This window comes from Arvicanthis niloticus, chromosome 6 (genome assembly GCF_011762505.2).
Source record: "Arvicanthis niloticus isolate mArvNil1 chromosome 6, mArvNil1.pat.X, whole genome shotgun sequence".
Classification (NCBI taxonomy): domain Eukaryota; kingdom Metazoa; phylum Chordata; class Mammalia; order Rodentia; family Muridae; genus Arvicanthis; species Arvicanthis niloticus.
The window spans coordinates 38,160,044-38,180,447 of record NC_047663.1 but is presented as its reverse complement, the minus strand read 5'-3'; the positions used below and the strand labels follow the sequence as shown (position 1 = coordinate 38,180,447).

Sequence of the window (20,404 nt, the reverse complement as noted above, 5' to 3'; positions counted from 1 at the left end):
GGCTGTGAGAATTAGGTGAAGGGTCAGGAGTAGAGGGTGTTGTGCTGTAGAGATGGACTGTCTAGTGACACCTGCTCACTTCAAATGAAAAATCTCAAAAGGATCCCAGACACTTGGGGTTATCCTCACTGGCTTTGGATTTCATTCGTAGGGGATTCTATAGATGTCTTGCAGGGCCCACAGGGGGAAAGAGGAGGAGAAGGAGGAGGAAGGAGAAGAGGAGACATTAAATAGTTCCCTCCTCACTGAACAGGGGACTTCTACCTCCACCTTCACCCTCAAGTAACAGCACTTAAAGAGTTGCTGTAAGGACCAAGTAATATAAAGGATGAAGAAAACACCTGGAAAAAAAATCTGACTGTGGGAGGAGTTATCTGGCTGTGGGAGGAGTTATCTGGCTGTGGGAGGAGTTATCTGACTGTGGGAGGAGTTATCTGACTGTTGGAGGAGTTATTTGACTGTAGGAGGAGTTATCGGTTTTTTTGCCCACATTGTCCCAGGGAAGCTGATGACAGTCTGCTTTTACATTTAGCAGAGGTTGTCTTTGGTTCCTAAAACTACCATGGGCTACCATGCCCACAGAACCCTAGGTGATTTGAGGACCATCCCAAATCAAAGGCTCCAGTGACAGTGGCCATTTATCCACCTGGGAGACTGCTTCTGTTTTGGCCATTGGCCACTGGTTAAACAAAGCTTGCCGTGCCCACAGCTGGGATCTTAAGTTCAGGCTGAGAGGAAGGCACCACTTTCTTGTAATGGGGCAAAATGGAAAGAAAGCCCAAGACAGGTCATAAAATCCCAAGTACACATACAGACTAGAGACATTCGGAAAGGTTTGTGCGTCGACGGGGTTCAAACGTTAAGTAGTGAGAATCTGTGATCCAGTTGTCCCAGATAAGATTTAAAAATTATGTCAGGTCCAGAGGAATTACTGTAGTGCTCTGGAGGTTGTGGCTGGACACTGAGAACAACAGGACTGAGAAAGGAGAACACCAAGATCCAGAGCATGGGAAGCAGGGACTAGGAAATGAATGCATGAACCCTGCTCTGTGCAGACATGGAAGCAAACAGCATAGCTCCCTTCTTAATAAAGTGAATATCAAACCTCGGTCCAACCGTATGAGCCACCATGTGGCCACTGGACCAGGCTTCTGCCTTTTATTCTTTGGATGAAAGTAAACTGAAAATAGGTCTGCCTGGGCCTAAAAATCAGTCAAGTGTCTCCTTCTACCTTCTCCAGCTCCTTCACTGTCATTCCTGGGAAGGTCTTCTGTTTTGGACTCTGTACTTGCCATCTTTCAAATTATGTGGGCAGATCATGAGCTGACTCCCTCATAAAAGGTCCCCTGGGACACACCACATATACACACACATGCACATACATGACACACATATACCACATACACCACACACACCATACATATTACACACATGCATACACACATATGACACTTATCTCATATATACCACACATACTCATATACATTACACACATACATACACATGACACACATATCACATATGTATCACACACAGAGACACCTCACACAACACACACATGTGCACACATGACACACATATCACATATATACCACACACAACACACAGAGACACCTACCATACAACACACACACACACACACGCACACACATGGCACACATATCACACACATTATTGCCTTTACAGTCATACTAGAAGTCTAAGGAGCATTTTTCTCTTTCAGATACAAAGCTCTAGGTATATTTATTTCAAAGCACAATTTGAAAGGGTAGGGGTTTCATGGTTTTCAAAGAACCTAGCATTAGAATGTGGGGGCCCAGAGTGGATGAAGAGTAGAGGGCAGGGAAGGCCACACATGCCTCTAAATATGGTGGGTAAGTGTAAGATGCACCTTTGAACAATTTCCCCCTGGCCTGAGGCTTGATTGCACTCACAAAGCAAATACAAGCATTCAGAGCTAGGGGGTGGTGGCTTGTACCTCTAACCCCAGTATTCAGGAGGCAGAGGCAGGCAGAGGCAGGCAGATCTTTGAGTTCCAGGCCAGCAAGGTCTACAGAGTGAGTTCCAGGACAGCCAGGGACACACAGGAAACACTGTCTCAAAAATAAATAAATAAATAAATAAATGAATAAATAAATAACAAGCATTTGGAATTCAGAGTGTTGTTTCAATGTCAGAAGGTCACCAAGACAAAGGAAAATAATTAATTTTCTCAAAACATTGACTTGTCGACCTCTGTCCAAGAAAGGAAAGGGTGGCTTTGCTGGGAGACACAAGACAAGCAGGGAGGAGCCTGTTGTAAGGTGTCTCCCTCTGTATCCCCACATGAAACTGGAGCGTACTGTAAAGCTTAAGGGAAAAGAATTAAAGTGTCTTTGTTCATTGGTCCACCTGTCTGTCTGTCTGTCTGATGGCTGTCTGTCTGTCTGTCTGTCTGTCTGCCTGTCTGTCTATAGAGTGAAGGCTACAGGCTCTATCAAGTCTACTCCTTTCTCTTTTCAGAGTTCAACCAGACAGTCCAGAGCTCTGGAAACATGACAGACAAAAGCAGTCAGGATCAGCTGCTGTTTCTCTTTCCAGAGTTCAGTCAACAGAACCAGGGGCCTGGGCAGTCAGAGGACGCCTGCTCTGAGCCCGCCAACAAGAAGATGCGCCGCAACCGGTTCAAATGGGGGCCCGCATCCCAGCAAATTTTGTACCAGGCCTACGACCGACAAAAGAATCCCAGCAAGGAAGAGAGGGAGGCCTTAGTGGAGGAGTGTAACAGGTAATGCCAGGAGATCCTGGAACATGAGGGCAAAGGTTTAGCTCCCTGGTCCTGTGATGTTGAGATATTGATTATCCAGCTATAAGTGTGGCTAAATCAGGACCTCCTGAAGTGTATTCTACAGAACCCCAGATTTAATTTACTAATAAATAGGTTTGAGACACATCACAGGAGTACTTCAGGGAGTCAGAGCATATTTCAGTATTGTAAAAGCTCTGAGGAATACGGGCAAAATGATTCAGAGGGCTAAGGCACTTACTGCCAAGCCCTACCGCCTGGATTTAGTCCCCAGGATCTACATGGTGGAGAGAACCAAATCTTGCAAGTTGACTTCTAAGCTCAGCATATTTGCTGACACACACACACACACACACACACACACACACACACACACACACATAAGTGAATGTTCAAAAGAAGAGTAAGAACTGAGAAGCCTGCGTTTAAGAAGCCCGGTTTTCAATCATGGAATCTCATCTCTGTGAGATGCTTAATCATTATTCCCTTGAGGGTTTATTTTAGGGGAGATACTCTATAAGTTCTGACATAAAATCTGGTGTTGGAGAGATGTTTCCATTCTGCATAGGCAACACCAAACTGTTCCTTAACTCTGGCCTCCACTGGCCTGGCACAGGTTTTATAAGAATGTTTGGCACACACCTGTGATCCCAGCACTCAGGAGGCAGAGGGAGGGGGAAGATCAAGAGTTTGAGGCTGTCTCAAGCAAACAACCAAGGAAATTTGGCAGGCAAGTAAGACTTGGTTGGATCTGTTTGGTCTACTCTGTGCACACTGACTCAACAGACTCCTTTTTGTATCTTGACTATGTATATATTATTTTTAAAGCAAACACTGGATGTCCTTGGAGAATCCTTTGACTTTGTTCTTTCTCCATTTTGTTTCATTCTTATACCGACTTTCTTAAATGCTGACTCCTTGCTCTGGCAGAAGCCTGTGGAGTCCTTGCTAAGTTTCCAAGCTGGGCAGCTTTGGTAGTGAAAAGCTAAAACCAGGAAGGCCAGGTGGGGAAGCAGGCCAGGTTTGGCACACAGTCTTCAGGCTAAGGAAAGCCTTCAATAGCAAGTGGGGTGTCCAAGAACAGAGCTCATGGTGGTCTGGGGACTTCATTGGTGCTTATACCCAAAGACACCCCTCCCCTTCTAATGCCCCACTCCTCTCTGCTAGTTCTTTGCCCCAGAGCAAGAATGTGGAATCTGGATTCCCTGCACCCTTTAGGGTGTCAAACCCCCAAAGTCCAGATGTCTCTCACAGTGCCTGGAAGAGACTTAGACAGAGCTAGCAAAGGACTCTGTCTTTCATGAAGCAGTAAAGGAGGTGCCAGGAGGCCAATCACTGGGCTGTCTCTTGAAATTGCCCATCCTTGGCTTGCCCTCAATTTAATAGGAGCCACAGAGGGGCCTATGCTCTGCCTTGCTCAGGGCCCCACCAAAGCTTCCACTGATCCTTCTCAAACAATGTGAGGATGGCCTCTCTCTGGACAGGCCTCTCCCTCACCCTCACTGACCTTCATCTTCTGCTATGATTTTGTGTTTGGGACCTGGCACATACAATCCTCAGGCACCATCACTCACTGTCTCTCCCCTCTGTCCTTTGTAGGGCAGAATGTTTGCAACGAGGGGTCTCCCCCTCCAAAGCCCACGGCCTAGGCTCCAACTTGGTCACAGAGGTCCGTGTCTACAACTGGTTTGCAAACCGCCGGAAGGAAGAGGCATTCAGGCAGAAGCTGGCCATGGATGCCTATAGCTCCAACCAGACACACAACATGAACCCCCTGCTCACCCATGGCTCCCCTCACCACCAGCCAAGCTCTTCTCCACCCAACAAGCTGTCAGGTAAGTAGAAGTCAGGCTCTCACTGCCTCGGAACTGACTGCCAGCTGTCCTTGCCGGTCTCACTGTTCACGGTGCTTCAGAGGAGCAGGCTTTGGGATGGCCAGAACAGGCTCATGAAAGAATGTGTGCCTCTGGTCAGGTTTCCTTGCATCCCTTGCTCAGCTGCTTGGCCCTCAGAGGAGCCCTTTGCCCTTTTCTCCTCTATCTTCATTCTCTCTATGTGACTGCTGATTCAGCCACACTGATTATCTCCAGAGAAAGCTGCCTTTTGGGGATGCCAGGTCCAAACTGCAGGCAGGGAGATCACAGTGATGTATCACCAGTCACTATGACCCCTCTGTGTGTGTGTCGGACCATATCCTATCCGCCACTCTCCAGTTTCGGCAGGAGTCAAATGGTTGTTAGGGGAAAGCCATTTGGGTGGCAGCCTTGTCTGTGCTGAGCCAGGGTTAAGATGGGATTGGAGATCATCTGTGATAAGTTGGCTAAAGAGTTTGTAGCATGTTGACCTGGATCAGAATGTCTCTGCTACGGGGTTTGAATATGTCAAGATAGACGCTTATATACTCATATAAAAAAGGACCCCTATGTGCTAAGCACTGTGCCAGCCATGTCTTCTCCTAGGTCTTAATTCTCCTAAGAAAGCTGACTTAACTAGAAATGAGGTTTTTGGTAACTATAGTTGTTTGGTACCCATGTGTCCCAAACACAACACACCTTTCCGATCTGGGAGAAAGCTTGAGAAAGGAAAGCCAGCCATTGCTGTAATCTAGTCCTCCAAGGTCCCTTTCTCCCCTCCCCTGCAAGTTACCGTTTTGGTGGGAAAGGCCCAAGAGCTGCAAGATGATCCATATGTTGGGCCATTCAAGTCATTGGGACAGGGTCTGAGCCAGCAGATGGTCAATATGCAGACATGTGTTCTGTGCCTGCCTCCCATAGGCGATATGATCGTTGAGACCTGAAATTGACCAGCACAAAGCTTAGGACCAGGCTGGGGTTTCTCTGAGTTCTGCTCTGAGAGTAAGGAAGGGCTCAGACACCCCAGAAGAAAGTTGACTTATTTATAAAAGGCAAAAAGAAGCTGGAGATAGTGAGGCAAGAAAGTGTTGGCCTGACTGAAAAGTCACTGAACCCCCTTACAGCAATACAAAGCAAGGTTTGGCAGGTAGGTAGGTGGTGGACAGCCTGTGGCTGGTACTGAGCAGGACTAGAGAATTTGCCCACCACGGTGATCCATGGAGCTGAATCTGGAAGCTATGGGGGCGTGGCTGGGGCAAGGAGCATTGTTGAGAAGACAATGGGCATTGTGCTGGGACTTGTGATCTCCACACCAAAGTCAGGGAGCCAGAGAGCCAAACAAAGGGCCAGAGGCTTTCTGACAAGCTGGGGTTGTGCCGAGGTCACTGCAGGGTCGCTAGTTTAGGCTCTCTGTGCCCTGGCTGGAGAGCCAGAGAACTAAGGCAGCAGGGCCAGGTATTAGAAACAGCAGAGGCAGAGATGAGGGCCAGAGACAGTCTGAGAAGAGTATGGTCCATTGAAAATGGAATCTCTGTGCTGCTCTGAAACTCGGGATCTTTATACAATTGAAGGGGGGAAAAAAAAGGAGAATAGAACCCAGAAGCCCTTCGAAGAAAGAAACTGAGGCCCAGAAAGAGATAATTTGTTGAAACTCACATGATGGTGGTTAGACATCAGGGCTGCTGGTTCTTGCCACACAAATATACATTAAATGCTAACCAAGTCCTGGCGATGTAAACTGGGATGCAGCTCAGTGACGGAGTGTGTGCCTAGCCAGCGTGTAAAGAATGAGAAGGAAAATGCCGGGACACATTGCCCTGCATCCTCAGGATTTATATTCTATAGGGAGCCTCCAGAACCAGCTGGGGATTAAGGTCATCTGTGGGCGAATCATGGGCTTTTCTAGGGAGAGGAAGGTCCTATAGTTGTCTCTGAAGGATTCTTATGGGACACCGGATATTTTCAGTGGCTTTTTAGAGCTCCCTTTTCACTCAAAGCCCACCAAGGGACTCATGCCCAGGGACTGGATTCTCTGGGTGTAATTTTGAACCTCCATTCTAAGTAGACAGGTGATGAGTGTGACTAATTCACGTAAGTTCCGAGTTCCTTGTGTGTCAGATGGATGCTGGATACATGCAAGGATTAAAGGTGTGGACACTGTAAATGCCACCTTTCCCAGCAAACCCAGTGAGATCCCTTCCATCCTCTCTGTATTGAAGAGGATGGATGGGAGCGAGGACAGGCACAAAAACAAAACAAGACAAAAGCTGTTTTCTCTTTAATTACACATGCTTTGACATTAATCCTAACAGGCAGTGAGATGTGTTCTCATCCTGGGACTGACAGAGAAGAGAACACTGTGCTTTGCAGTGCTGGAATTAGAACCCCAGATGCCCTTCTCAAGTTTCCAAGATGGCTCTTAGGATTGTCCCCAGGGCTAGGTGGACAGACATGCTCAAGAAAGGCTTTGGGCTACAGAGCCTCCCTGTAATGGGGCCTCCCCAGTCCCATGCCAAAAACATAACTGACTTGGAACCTGAAACTTGGAACTAACATTCAGCGTCAGCACTGGCTATCTGTCTGTCTGCCTATCTATCCATCTATCCATCATCTATCTATCTATCTATCTATCTATCTATCTATCTATCTATCTATGTCTTCTTTAGTCTCTCTTGCTCTCCAAATACATATATGTGTATTGGTGTGTGTATATATGTGTGTGTATGTAGCTACGTGTGTATGTGTGTGTGTGATATCTAAGCCACAGGATTAGATATTTCTGCAAGCCACTAAAGATGCAATACAAAGGAAGCTAAGAGAGAAGTAGCAGGTTGATGCCCAGCATCTTTCTTGATGGTTCTTTACCTTACTTATTAAGGCAGGGTCTCTTACTTGAACCCATAGCTCACTGATTCAATTACTCTGGGTAGCTATCTTAACTCTGAGGACCCCTGTAGCCATGCATCTCCCAATATGCCAGAATCACAGACAAACCCTTTGCCCACTCAGCATTTACATGGATGTGGAGCTCTGAATGTTGGTCCTTATGCTTGTATAGGACCCTTTTACCCTCTGAGATAGTCCCCTTCCCCTAACACTGGCAATCTCTAAGGCTGAGCTGGGGAGGGACACAACCCCAAGGTCTAAGCCCCCTGCTCTACACTGTCCCTTCTCCAGACCCCAGCACCTGAGCCAGGAGGTCTGGCAGCAGCAAAGAGAAGACTTTTTTTTTTTTCCCCAGAGCCCTCTTCCTGGAGAGTGGTGCCTCCTTTTCCTATGCAAGCCCCCTCCTTCCCAGCCATGCTTACTGCATGTGCCCCACTTGCCCATGATGACCACAATGTGACCCTGGTCCTGGAATGTCCCACACAATAGGGATGGCAGGAGAAGCACTTTGCCTCTGTCAGCGGCTAGTTGGTTACAAGGTAGCCTACAAACACACTCAGCAGAATCAGCTGTTTTCAGCCTTGCCCCTCTCTGCCTTTACAATCACACACCAGCATGCAGCCAAGGGTTGTCATGGCTTTGTCCCCCCCTTATGCATGCTTAATTGACAATTAAGCTGGGGCTTTGAACCAGCCTGGCTGCTGCTGATGGGCCTTCATCTTTCCAGTGTGTGTCACAGGGGCACCCTTTGTCTCTTCTTCTTGGGGGCCTAAAGTTACTGTAGCAGGGCTGCAGGCGGCCATTTATCTTCAGACTGGAAGGCCTTTATCTGTTGCCCTCCCTACTCCAGCTCTGGCCAGCAGGAGCTGTCCCTGGTTATAGGGCCCCGTGACAACCCATTCTGGGGCCATTGAGTAGGCCCGGAGTGATGGCCTTTACCTCCATTCTGGAGCTGAATCAAGGAAAAGGCCCCCAGAAGGTCAGAGGGCAGGGCTGTGGCAAAAAAAAGGAGCAGGTTGGAGACTGGTGCTTGTATTGATTGCCTCAGAGGAGGAGGAAGCTGGGGATGGGAGCTGGGCTAGCCTTGGCCCAAGGCTGCTATCTACAGCCTAATCTGGGTGTCCTTGCTCTTTGTACACCTTGATCCAGTCGAAGTCACCTGGCTACCTCCCCACGGAGGCAGGGAGGGACATGAGGTTCCCATCAGCCTTTGCTCTCCCCCACACACGTCCTCACTCTGAAATGATCTTTTCATAAGGAAATGGGGACTCGTTCTTCAGCAAAGTCAGTGAGTCACAGAAGGGAGAAGACACCTCCCCAGGATAACTTTTAGACCTCTGGGCCACAGCCTAAAAGGACATATTGTTTCTGTGGCTGCTGCTTTCCACTGCCTTTGAACCTTTTCCCTCCCTTTCCCAGCCTGGCAGATCTGGCTTCCTTGACATGCGTCAGAACTTGAATACACAGAATCCTGCCTCCTACTTCTTCCTTAGCCTCTGTTGCCCTGCATCCTTGGTGGCAGGAAGATTTCCTGCAGGAGTCTAACCCCGTGACTTAGACAAAGCAGATTCATTCCTGGCCTGGGTACAAATAGCCTGTATAGATGTACTTCTCCATTGCAGGAAATATATATTGTGCCCAAGGAGACCTCAAACATACCCAGAAGCAAGACACAGTCTGAAGATGAGAAGTTAGGATGTTCTGTGTTGATTCAGCAGGCCCTGGACTGACCATCTCTGTGCTTTGTCTCATTTAACCCTTCCCAAGACCTAGGAGGGTGGGTGCTGTCAGTATTGATACCCCCATTTGTCAACTAGGGGAAGTTAAGATGTTTAGAATGTGAGTGATTTACCCAAGTTCATAGAGCTAGTCAGCAGTGGGACAGGTTTTGACCTGTAATACACTGCCCATCTGTCTTTATTTGTTCTATGCAGACGCTGACAGCGTTTAAGCTTGAGAACTAATCTAGAGAGAGAGAGAGAGAGAGAGAGAGGCAGAGACAGAGAGAGGCAGAGACAGAGACAGACAGAGAGAGGCAGAGACAGAGACAGAGAGACAGAAACAGAGAGACAGATGGACGGACGGATGGACAGACAGAGGAGACACAGAGAGAGGCAGAGACAGAGACAGACAGACAGAGACAGCGACAGACAGACAGACAGCAAAGGGAACACAGAGAGAGGCAGAGACAGAGACAGACAGACAGACAGACAGACAGACAGACAGCTCTCCCCTTCTATACTGCTGCTCCCATCTGAATAACAGAGCTGAGGTAGGGAGAAGACTCAGAACCTAGCCAGTTCACTGTTTCTTCCCCAGCTGCTGCCCTGAGCAAGGTGAATTCTGTGGAAAGAAATGAAGGCCTCTCTTTCTCAAGCCCATCCCTATCTGTGTGGGGATTTGAACTGCCCTTGCATTGGGCCCTGTCTGGGGCACTTAAAAGCTTTAACAACTTAATGGGGCCTGTGAGACAGGGTAGGCACCTCAGCTCACCTCTGGGAGCTCCACCCCCTCCCTGTGCAGCAGACAAGAGGAGGGGTTTATGAGGGCAGTTGTAAAAAATATTCATCTCAGCAGCAAGGGTTCCCAGAGTAAATGAGTCAGTCCTATTGTCCCTTAGAGGAGAGACAAAATTGCCTGGAATCCTGGCTTGTTCTAGTGGTTCAGAGGTGGACTAGGCTCCAGTGTTCTGCTTCTTAGGGGACTTAATCTAACTGTCATTTTATCTCCTGAATTTGGAGGTCATTTTATCTTGTGAGTACCACCCCACTAGATTGGGGAGGACAATCAGGATATTAATGAGATTAAGAGGTCCAGTCTTCAAGGTATTCTGCTGCCAGCCCCCTAGGGGGCCAGCCCTGGTCTGCATACAAAGACACTGGGCAGGGCTGGTGGGCTTAGGCAACAGCACAAAGGGACCCCCAGCTGATAACACCTATCACCTGAGGCAACCCACTGGCTATGCCTAATCCCTCTGAAGGATCCTTAGAGGATCTGAGGGCTCCTTGCTACCACCGGTCCCTTCAGGAAGCTGCCAGGAAGCACGAATCCAACCAGCAGCTTATGGGAGAAGTGCTCTTGGAATCTGTTTGTAGAATGTTTGATAGGAAGTAACAGGAACTTGGAGAGAATGAAGCACTAGAGGGGCAGAGAGAGACAGAGGTCTGGGCAAAGGGCCTTTGAAGCCACCTGCTTAATAGACACACAAGAGCTCCCCCTATCCTCCACCCACTTTTCAACAGGAAGTAAAAACACAAATGTGGAAGCAAGGAGGGAAATGTCTGTGTGTGTGTGTGTGTGTGTGTGTGTGTATTCACACACACGCTCTCACGCACGTGCCTGTGTGTGTGCATGTATGTATGTGTATGTAAGTATGTATATCTTTGTGTGTGTATGTATGTGAGTGTGTATCTGTGTGTGTGGTTGTGTGTGTGCCTGTGTGTCTGTGTATGTGTGTGCATGCTTAAGTATGTTTGTGTGTGTGCGCACACATATGTGTGCATGTATGTATATGTATGCAAGTGTATCTGTGTGTGTGCCTGTGTGTATGTGTGTGTATGCACACGTATGTGCAGGTATGTGTGTATATCTGCACATATAATATGCATACATATTAACATATGTGTACATTTTATATATAATATTTCTATTATATACTAATATAATATAACATATTTTCACAATAAAGTCAAAAAACGCATTCAGTCCTAATTATCATCCTGGGCTATTCACAGGTACTATAGAACAGAGTCAGGTAAACTTTTCACTAAGGAGCCAAAAAGGGAATAGTTCAGGCTTTTCAACCTATCCGGTCTTAGTCACAGGCCTTTAAGCCTGCCCCTGTAGCACAAAGCAGCCATATACTATGCACACATGAGTGTGTGGCTGTCTCCCAACATGGTCTTATTTATGGCATCTAAAATTTGAATTCATGTCATTTTCATGTATCATGACATATCTTCCTTTGGATGTTTTTTCAACCATATAAAATTAAAAATATAAAAACCAGGGCTAAAGCGATGGCTCCGTGGTTAAGAGTGAGGTCTGCCCTTCAAGAGGACATGTGTTCAGTCCCCAGCACTCAGGCAGCTCATGACCACCTGCAACCCCAGCTCTAGGGGCATCCACACTTCTGGTGGGCACTCTGTGGGCAGGTTCTCAAATTTACACATGTAATTAATAACATAAGTATATATCCATGTATATAATGTACCTATACACATACACACATACATACATCTATATAATTCTTGATTCACACATCATATGAAAACAGGCTGCTTGGGCCAGTAAAACTCTCAAAAAACAGCCTAGCCCAGCCCTATTATGTTAGTCTCTCTAGGGAGTTAGGCCAGGTATCAGTAGCTACTAAAACTTTCCAGGGGAGCACAATGGGCCATCATGAGTTGAAAACTAACTCCAAAGCTTTTCTGTGTTAAAGTGCATGTCCATTGCCTGGGTATGTGTCAAAATGCATATTCTGGTTAGGGGTCGAGGGGCCTGAGTTTCTGTATTTTGGTGTTGGCTCAGGGGCCTCACTACCAGTAAGGAACATCTTGGGCAACTCCATTAGTAACTAATCTCCCCAGTCTCCCAACCTTCCCCTGACTGGCAATCCTGCTTAACATGTCTTTATAAAGTTTTGCTAAATCCAATGAGTGTCCAACAGAACCACGGGTCATAGAGAAGACCTCAGTTCCAGCCTCACCTTAGTCACTTATTTCTCTGTGACCCTAGGCAAGCTTCTGCAGTCTGAGCCTCAGTTTCTCAGTGTACAATGGGCACACCCACTTGCACAAAAGCTCGAGGAGGAAGTGGTGTGATGCCTGTGTATAAAGGGAAAACACTCAGACATGGCAGGCTCTCAGAAATGATGTCTATTGTTATTTGGTATTGTGTGTTATTTGGAAGATTGTTTGTTTGTTGATATTATTTGTGTTATTTGTTATATGTTGAGGGGACCCCTTCGTTCCCTGTCTCTGTTGGCGTTTTTTTCATATTTCCAACTGGATGCTCATCTTGGTGTCTGCAGTAGACTCAGGCTGGCTTCTTGTCACACAGTGGATACGAGGCAGTTTCTCATCTTCCCTAGGACTGTTCAGTGACACCCATAATGTGTATTCAGTGTCGTGGGCATTTAGTACAGTGAGAAGCAGCTGTGGGATGCATGGAGTGATGTTGGGATTAGGGTTCAGGACCATACATCAGGAGGTCAGGAGCAGCAGGTGACCAAAGTGTCCTGTACCTAGCAGCGTAGTTTTCTCCTTTAATAAAAGTAGGTGTGAGTACCTCACTTATCTGTATTGCTTGTATATAACTGGGCTGTGGAAGCTGCCCAATTAGAGGGAGGTTGGATGCTTTCCTGATGGAAGGTGCATCTGAGATTCTGCCATTTGTTCTGAGAAAGGGAGCTGACTCCAACTTCAGGCAGAGTGTGCACAAAAATAGGAGGGTGGACTCCAGCCTGTGGTGAGCACAGGAAGCCTCGAAGTTTCCTGAGAAGCCACTTCACCCCCCTTTAGCACCTGCTTGCTTAGCTTACTTACCCTGTGCTCTGACTCAGCAGCCTCAACAGTAGCACAGTGGATAGCTTTGGCCACCACAGACTAGCTTCAGCCTCATTGGGGAAGACTTTACCCTTCTAGAACTCTGAGGACATCAAAGTTTTTTTGGGTGGTATACTCCGGATGTTGGAGGCACATCTTGGAGATGGGCTTGGGAACGTAATGGCTTTTCTAAGAAGATTCTATGTAATGTGGGGGGTGAGATTTGCTGCTTTCAGATAGCCCTTCTCTTCACTTAAGACCACAGTGAGATAGATGTACCTGGAAGTGAGGCGTGGCACTCAAAACATAGCTCATTGGAACTGAGGTTCTGTCACTGCCTGGCAGCGTGTCACCGGCTCAGCAGGGGGTCCTCGTGCATGCATAGGGTTGTCACAGGCTTTAAAGTGATAACATATTCTCCAAGTCATCTTATTGCTTGGCAAGGAAGATTCACTGCCCCTGTTGAGCTCCTGAGCTCCCCAGGGAAGGGCTCTGAGTCTCCTTGAGTTCTTCATAAGGGTGTGGCTTTGCAGTTTCCATGAACTTTGGTCATCACTTGAGACAACCAGAACCATGAAACTGAAGCACTGGCAAAACAAAATCTGGGGTTCTCCAATCTCTTTCCTAGAGCACATCAGAGTCATCTGGGGAGCTTGTTAAAAATGGACAGGGTAGCGCCACACACACACCTATAGGATCAAAATTGTTGTTGTGTGGATGTAGAACATTGCAACGCGTGTCCCAAGACACTTGGATGCACAGCCAGGAGTTACCTGACACTCAGCTAGACAGCAGGAGAGCATTCTGAAATGTTGACAATGGTCTAGTGCTTCTCTACTCAGCTGGAAAAGGAAAGGCAGCTAGAGTTGGGGAGCCCTGAACCCCAGAGGTAGCATTGTACAAATCATTAAACTAATTGAGGATTCTGACCTTTCGTTACTTGGAGACTTCGTGTTGCTTCCAGTCTTGAGGCTCCAGACTCTGCCGCTGGAAGTACAGAGAGAGGTTTGCCACTGTGGCACTTTATTGTTAAGCTCATCATCTGTCTCCCTCCCTCTCTTTTTTTTCTCTCCCTCACTCCATCCCTGTTTCAGGAACTCTTGTGCTGTTAGAAGCCTTCCACCTTTATTAGGGACCATTAGGGCTTTACAACACTGGCAGATTGGGTGGGGCCAGTCACAATAAACAGATTTATACTGGGTATAAACAAGACACCTATAACTGCCAGAGGTTAACACTTCCGGGACTTTTGAGTGGCAGTCTGTATGCCCGTGCAGTGGAACCTTGTCTGTGACAGAGTGCCTCTTCTTGCTCGGCACCTGTTGGACTGTGATGGCCATGAAGCCCGAATTCGTACTTGTGCAGCAAAGACAGAAACTCTCCAAACAACACCTGCAGTTTGCATAGCGATCGAGAAGCAAGTGCTTCATTGATCTCTAGGTATTTTACAGATGGGAGCAGAGATGTGAAGCCTATCTTCTTTGTTATCTAGAATTCTACTCCAGGGCTTGCATCCCTTCCTGTCAAAGAAAAACAAAGCAAAACAAAACAAAAACTGGTCTGCCTTGTTTCCATAGTGAAGCAGGGCCTTCAGACACCTGGCTCACTGTGCATGCATTCAGAGTGATAGAACCCTGAGTTGAGCTGTATCCAAGCCCCTGCGGGATTCTTCATGGTCTCTCCTGTTAGGCCTGGCACCGCAGTAGCCACTCTCCTTCATTGTGGAATGAATGTATCTGGTTATGGAGCGGCTCCTGACCAAAAAGCTTAAGGCCTAAGTGTTCTGCATTGTAGGTTTGTTATCCCAGTTTTTGGTTAAACTGAGCATAACATTCATTTTTCTATGCCATCGGCAAATATGATTTGAAGCCTAGCTTCCCTTTTCTGGAAACAGCGTTCTTTTGTGCCATCTCTTATCTCAGGTTGCTAAACTAGTGACAACATTAAATGCTCCCAGAAACCTTTCCAAGAGCACAGTCTGGCTTTCTCCCTAATGTTCTCCTAGCTTGGTTTCTATGGATTTAGACCATTCACCTAGTTTAGTTGTACTAGTTAGTATCATGGTCCTTTACTTTAGATACTTTTATAATCTCTTACTAGTCAATACTTCTGGGACAAGAAGACTGCATCATTCTGGGTTTCCACTGAGTGCCTGAGAGCTAGACTCTCTGTATGCCTGAGCTGCCAAGAGACAGAAGAAAATCTGCCGGACTCTGAGCATCTCTGATGGTGCTCCCCAAACACTCACCTGGTACTCCTAGCAGACTAGAAGCACGTATTCATCAGCCTGCCAAAGGCTCAGTGTCTGATACCTGGTGCTCCCTGGAGTGAGCATCTACTCATAAGCCTGCTGGGTGATCAGTGGTGATTTGTCATGATGATGCTGATGATGACAGTGATGATGATGGTGATGATGCTGATGGAGCTGTCCCAGTGATAGTGACGAAGAGGCTGGGGTTTGACCAGGCCCCATAGGGAAGCAGCTCTAATACTTGTCAGGCCTCAAAAGATCTTGTCCCTGGGCATCCCCTCCCAGTAGGGGAATGGCTTATGAATAGGTCACAGTGGAAGACCCTCTCTTTTCTAAGGCAACTTTATTAGCCCTTCAGTCACAATACAGATGTCTGTTTATAGGTCTTTACTTTGTGTGGACGGACATCCAGCAGCTCGGTCTTCTGATGGCTTTATAGCCTTCCTCACATTGCCCAGCCCACTAGGAATATCACCATTCTCCTTGTCAGCCAAGCCTGGGAGCCTTTGTTGCAGCCATATTACCCCTGGCTGCAAAGGCAACCTCTTAGAAAAGACAAGACCCCAGAAGGCAGACTGCAGCAAGACACTGTCTGCCCCCACGGGCACTGGACTGACATGTCCAGTATTAACCCTTGTTAGGTTTTTATCTTAGTTTCTTTAAAAAAAAAGAAAAAGAAAAAGAAAGAAACATGTTTAGATTATTTATGTTGCCACAGTGAATGCCCACTAACAGATCCTTTACCTCAAAAATCAACCCAGTGCACCATAAACTGGCTTCTAACTTGCTAAGTATAAACTTAGGCATCTCACTTATACATCTACAGGGGCACTGAGTCTTCCTTGCTAAGAAATAAGATGCCGTGGGCTATATGCTGTCACTTTTAAGCCTCACTTAGGAAACAGTCAGTTTATATTAATGAAAGCACTTGCTCTTAAAGAGCCCTGGAACAGATGTTACGCTTGAGCAGCAAGACTAGAGAATGAAACATGTGTGTATATGTGCGCAAGCATGCACACACACACACACACACACACACACACACACACACAATTTCAGCACAGGATGAGATTTCAGGTGCAGAAAGCAGCCCCCACACCCCTCCATGCCCTTGCCTGATGCCCCCAGATATGAAATTTCTCAAACCTGTCAGTAATGTTTCTTCCATTTTGATTCTGTTTTAATTTCCTCTTCCATTTCCTCCTTTGTCCTTAAAAAGTTGTATCTCTCCTTACTACAGAAAGAAGCAGGAGACTTAGGAGATACATATGTGAGTGATAGCTAGATCTAGATCTCCCACAGTTGCTTCTCATAGAACCCTCAGTCAAGCCATTCTTTCTGCAAATCCTATATGTAGTCCACACTCCATATAGAAGTTGCTGAGGAGGGGACTGGAGAGATGGCTCAGTGGTTAAGAGCACTGAATGCTCTTCCAGAGGTCCTGAGTCCAACTCCCAGCAACCACATGGTGGCTCACAGCCATCCATAATGGGATCTGATGCCCTCCTTTGGTGTGCATGAAAACAGAACACTCATATACATAAAATAAGTAAATCTTTAAAAAGAAGTTGCTGAGTGGAACTATAGTTTGCCTCAGGATAGGTATATTATCATGATAGATGCAGCCAAGAAACAAGGGTGAAACCTTATAAAAATTGTTTCAAACTCTCTGTGGGTCATGATAATGTGGCTTACCACATCGGGAGTCTATTGGGAGATTGTAGAGAAGAAAGGGGATCAGCTTTAGAATGTCAAGACTTGCTGGGTGGCCCCCCCGCCCCCGCAAGAGGTATTTTAAATCACCTCAGAACTTCCGCTGTCCAGTGTGTCACATGGGCCTGTGGCCACTGAGAAACCAGTGTAGGTGTTCATCTGGATGAGGCCTGCCAGAGTTCTCCAATGCCAGGTAGACTCTTTCGGCTGTGGCCTTGGGCTTCAGGCTGAGGTGATCTTACAAACCACCTGATGTTCGCTTGCAGAAACCAGCTCTCTGGCAAGGACCTGAGGACATAGTACTAAGACCAACCCCTGTGGAAGGAAGGCAATGGGTGTCTGTCCCACTTCCCTCCTTGCCTGGAGGTTATATCTGAAGGCACCATGCATGCTTGCACCTCTTCTCAACTGCTAGCTTTTCTTTCTTTCTTTCTTTCTCTGCTGCTTGAGTTGACTTTGATTTCTATAAGAAAACCAGTTTGTGGGCCTTCCTGAAGTGTCATTCAATGCTTTACCCCTTGAATCAAGAGTGTTTGCAGTCCTCCCAGGCCTGTCTGTGTGTCTCCCGCCATGAATGAGACTCCCACCTGAGGTCTTCAGGATTCAGAACTGAGGCCCACCTAGTGTTTAAATTGCTTTCAATTTACATCAGGTTTTGGTTTTTTTTTTTTTTTTTTTTTTTTTTTTTTTTTTTTTCCCTTCCTAGGCTTTCAGGTTTTTGATCTCCTAAACCCCATGCAAACATGTGTCTTTATCCTTAGGGAGAAACGGTATGCAAGATAGCAAAAGTCCTGTGCTTCCCATGGAGAAACTGAGGCAGCTGTGCTAATTCATTTGGAAGCCTTGGTTTCTCGAGTCCCTGATTCCAAGCCATGGAATTGTTTGCATTCTTTCCATGATAAATGAGTAGCTGAGGAATTCACCAGACTGCAGTCTCTCTGCCTCCATCCTCAATAAAAGTGACTGGTATTTAGGTGAGGGAGGTGGGGGGTTATGAGGACACATGGCTTGGCCACCAAAACTAGTTTAATGCCCCCACCCTCCGCTTCACAGTACAAGGTTGGGGCTTCCTAGGACAGTTCTGTCTGACCATGATTAATGGGCACAATGGCTTCATTTTGGAAGAACTGTCTCCTCATGCTCCCTCCTACCCCAGTTCAGATATCTAGTTCTCAGACCCAATGGGTTTGGGCTGTGCTCTGCATGAGGTTAGGAACACAGAGGAAGAATGTGTGTGACAGAGCCCTGGCCAGTTGAGTAATGTTTACTCTGCCGGTGGCTGGGGCGCTCACTCGAGCTGGCATAGGTCCACTAACTGAAGGAACATTCCTTCATTATCACAAATAGGAACTGGCTTCAAAATGAAGTGTCAGAGGTGAAAGCATCCCACCAGGTCCTGGGTTTACCTTACAGATCCTGGTCAAGAGACCCCCACCCCCCCACCCCCCCACCCCCGCCCAGGCTTCAGTTGCCAAAGGCTATGTAAGGGACAAGCCGAGCCCATATTACCCAAGAGTCCCCACTCCCCTTTCTCTCCATATACAAAAGGAATTCCAGACACAATTTCCTGGTTGGCATTGCTTTACTGTTCACCTAGCAGTTTTAGCATTTTGTCTCCCAGGAAAGCCAGTGCTTCTTTTAACATTATTTTATTAATCTAGCACGTATCACTAGAGGAAGCCTAAACAGTTGACTGATCCAAAATCATAATGGACTGAAAGGGAAGACAGACAGACAGACAGACAGACAGACAGACCAACAGACAGACCAACAGAGTTTTAAATGTCTAGGGACTGATGCTTTGCTAGTTTCCAGAATTAAAGTCTTTGCTTGTTTTTAAGCGTCTTAGAAAGGTGGGTTACATAGTTAGGTCTATGAGCTATTGGTGGAAGCTCCTGAAACAGACCTGTGACACCTGAGCAGGCCTTCTTTGGAATCCTCCTGTAAAGTGATCATGGTTGTCTTTGAACACAGGAGTAACAGCTGGTCTTGTATTAACCAACACATGCATCTAAACACACACACACACACCTCCACACCCCCTAATATAAACCAACACATGCATCTGAACACACACCACACATACACACAGAGAGAGAGAAAGAGAGAGAGGAAGAGAGAGAGAAAGAGAGAGAGAGAGAGAGAGAGAGAGAGAGAGAGAGAGACGCCTAAGTTGCATAAGAACAGTCACAGGGCTGTTGGGGAAAATTGCACCACTGGTGACACATTATAAAGTAAACTTTCCATCAAAGCATTAGCAGAGTCTACAGCTGCTACACGGTTAAAAGCATAAATGCTGTCCAACAATAAACATGGCAGCTGGGCCTGAAATGGTCCTGAAGTTTGCCTAAGGAAGTAGGTGTCAGGAGGTCACAGGTCATTATTGTGACATGGAGGACAGAGGATTGTCTGCAGTCAGAGGAATTATGATTCCTCATGAGCAAGGATGTGGATTATAGTCCTTGAGTAATCTAGGCGGCTAGCTGATGTTCAGGCAGCGTCTGTGCATGTACAGGACCGCTTATTATATTCTGCATGGTCCTATTCAGCTTTGTGCAAGTCTCTAAATTCATCCAGTGCCTCTCAGCTGTGAGATCCGCGAGGCTTCCCGGCGATTCCCTAGTAACAGGCCCGGAACAGATTCACACTTTCAATATAGAACTGACCATACTTTCTCTTTCTGCTTGATCCCTGATCAAAGCGGCTGTGGTCTTCTTCCTTCAGTCTGTAAATAGGCACAATGCCAGGTGCTCTGTTAGCAACAATAACTAAGGCATCTCTTCCTTTGAGAGGAAGAGAAAAGTAAACACATTAGAGAACAAGGAGACTCCTGATGGCAAGGCTCTAGAGCTCCAGTTCTCAACCTGTGGGTCACGATCCCTTTGGGGGTCCAATGACCTTTTCACAGGGGTTGAATATCAGATATCCTTCATATCAGATATTTATATTCTGATTCATAACAGTAGCAATACAGTACCTTTATGAAGTAGCAACAAAAATAATTTTGTTGTTGTGGGATTACCGCAACATGAAGAACTGCATTAAAGGGTTGCATCATTAGGAAGGGTGAGAACCACTGCTCTAGAGTCTTCAAAGCCTAGAGGATGGGACCATTAAGTAACAGGGTGAATAAAGAACATGTTCCCAGAGATACTGTAGGTGAAAGGTCCGGGACTCCCCAGAAAGGAGGTCCACTTAAGTCACAGGATAGCACGCACCCAAAGGACACACGAGAGACCGTCTTGCTGTAAAGCACATGAGGTGGTTTATTATATCAGAGCTCTGGGCCAGCCCATATCCCCATATCTCACATAGGGGATAGAGGGACTGACCTCGTGACTCAGGGGTCTAGCGCTTATATATGGGCGGG

At 46.8% G+C, this 20,404-nt stretch overlaps 1 protein-coding gene across 7 annotated transcripts in view; it reads left to right on the top strand.

Moving 5' to 3' along the window:
- Positions 1-20,404, top strand: part of Hnf1b (HNF1 homeobox B) — a 54,298-nt gene that overhangs the window by 8,320 nt on the left and 25,574 nt on the right. For 5 of the 7 annotated variants that reach the window (XM_034506276.2, XM_034506275.2, XM_076936146.1 and 2 more), the window contains exons 3-4: positions 2,503-2,767; positions 4,385-4,620. In XM_034506276.2, the coding sequence (XP_034362167.1) occupies positions 2,503-2,767; positions 4,385-4,620 (501 nt within the window). The remainder of the gene's footprint in view (positions 1-2,502; positions 2,768-4,384; positions 4,621-20,404) is intronic. The other 2 variants (XM_034506278.2, XM_034506277.2) reach the window with 1 other exon arrangement.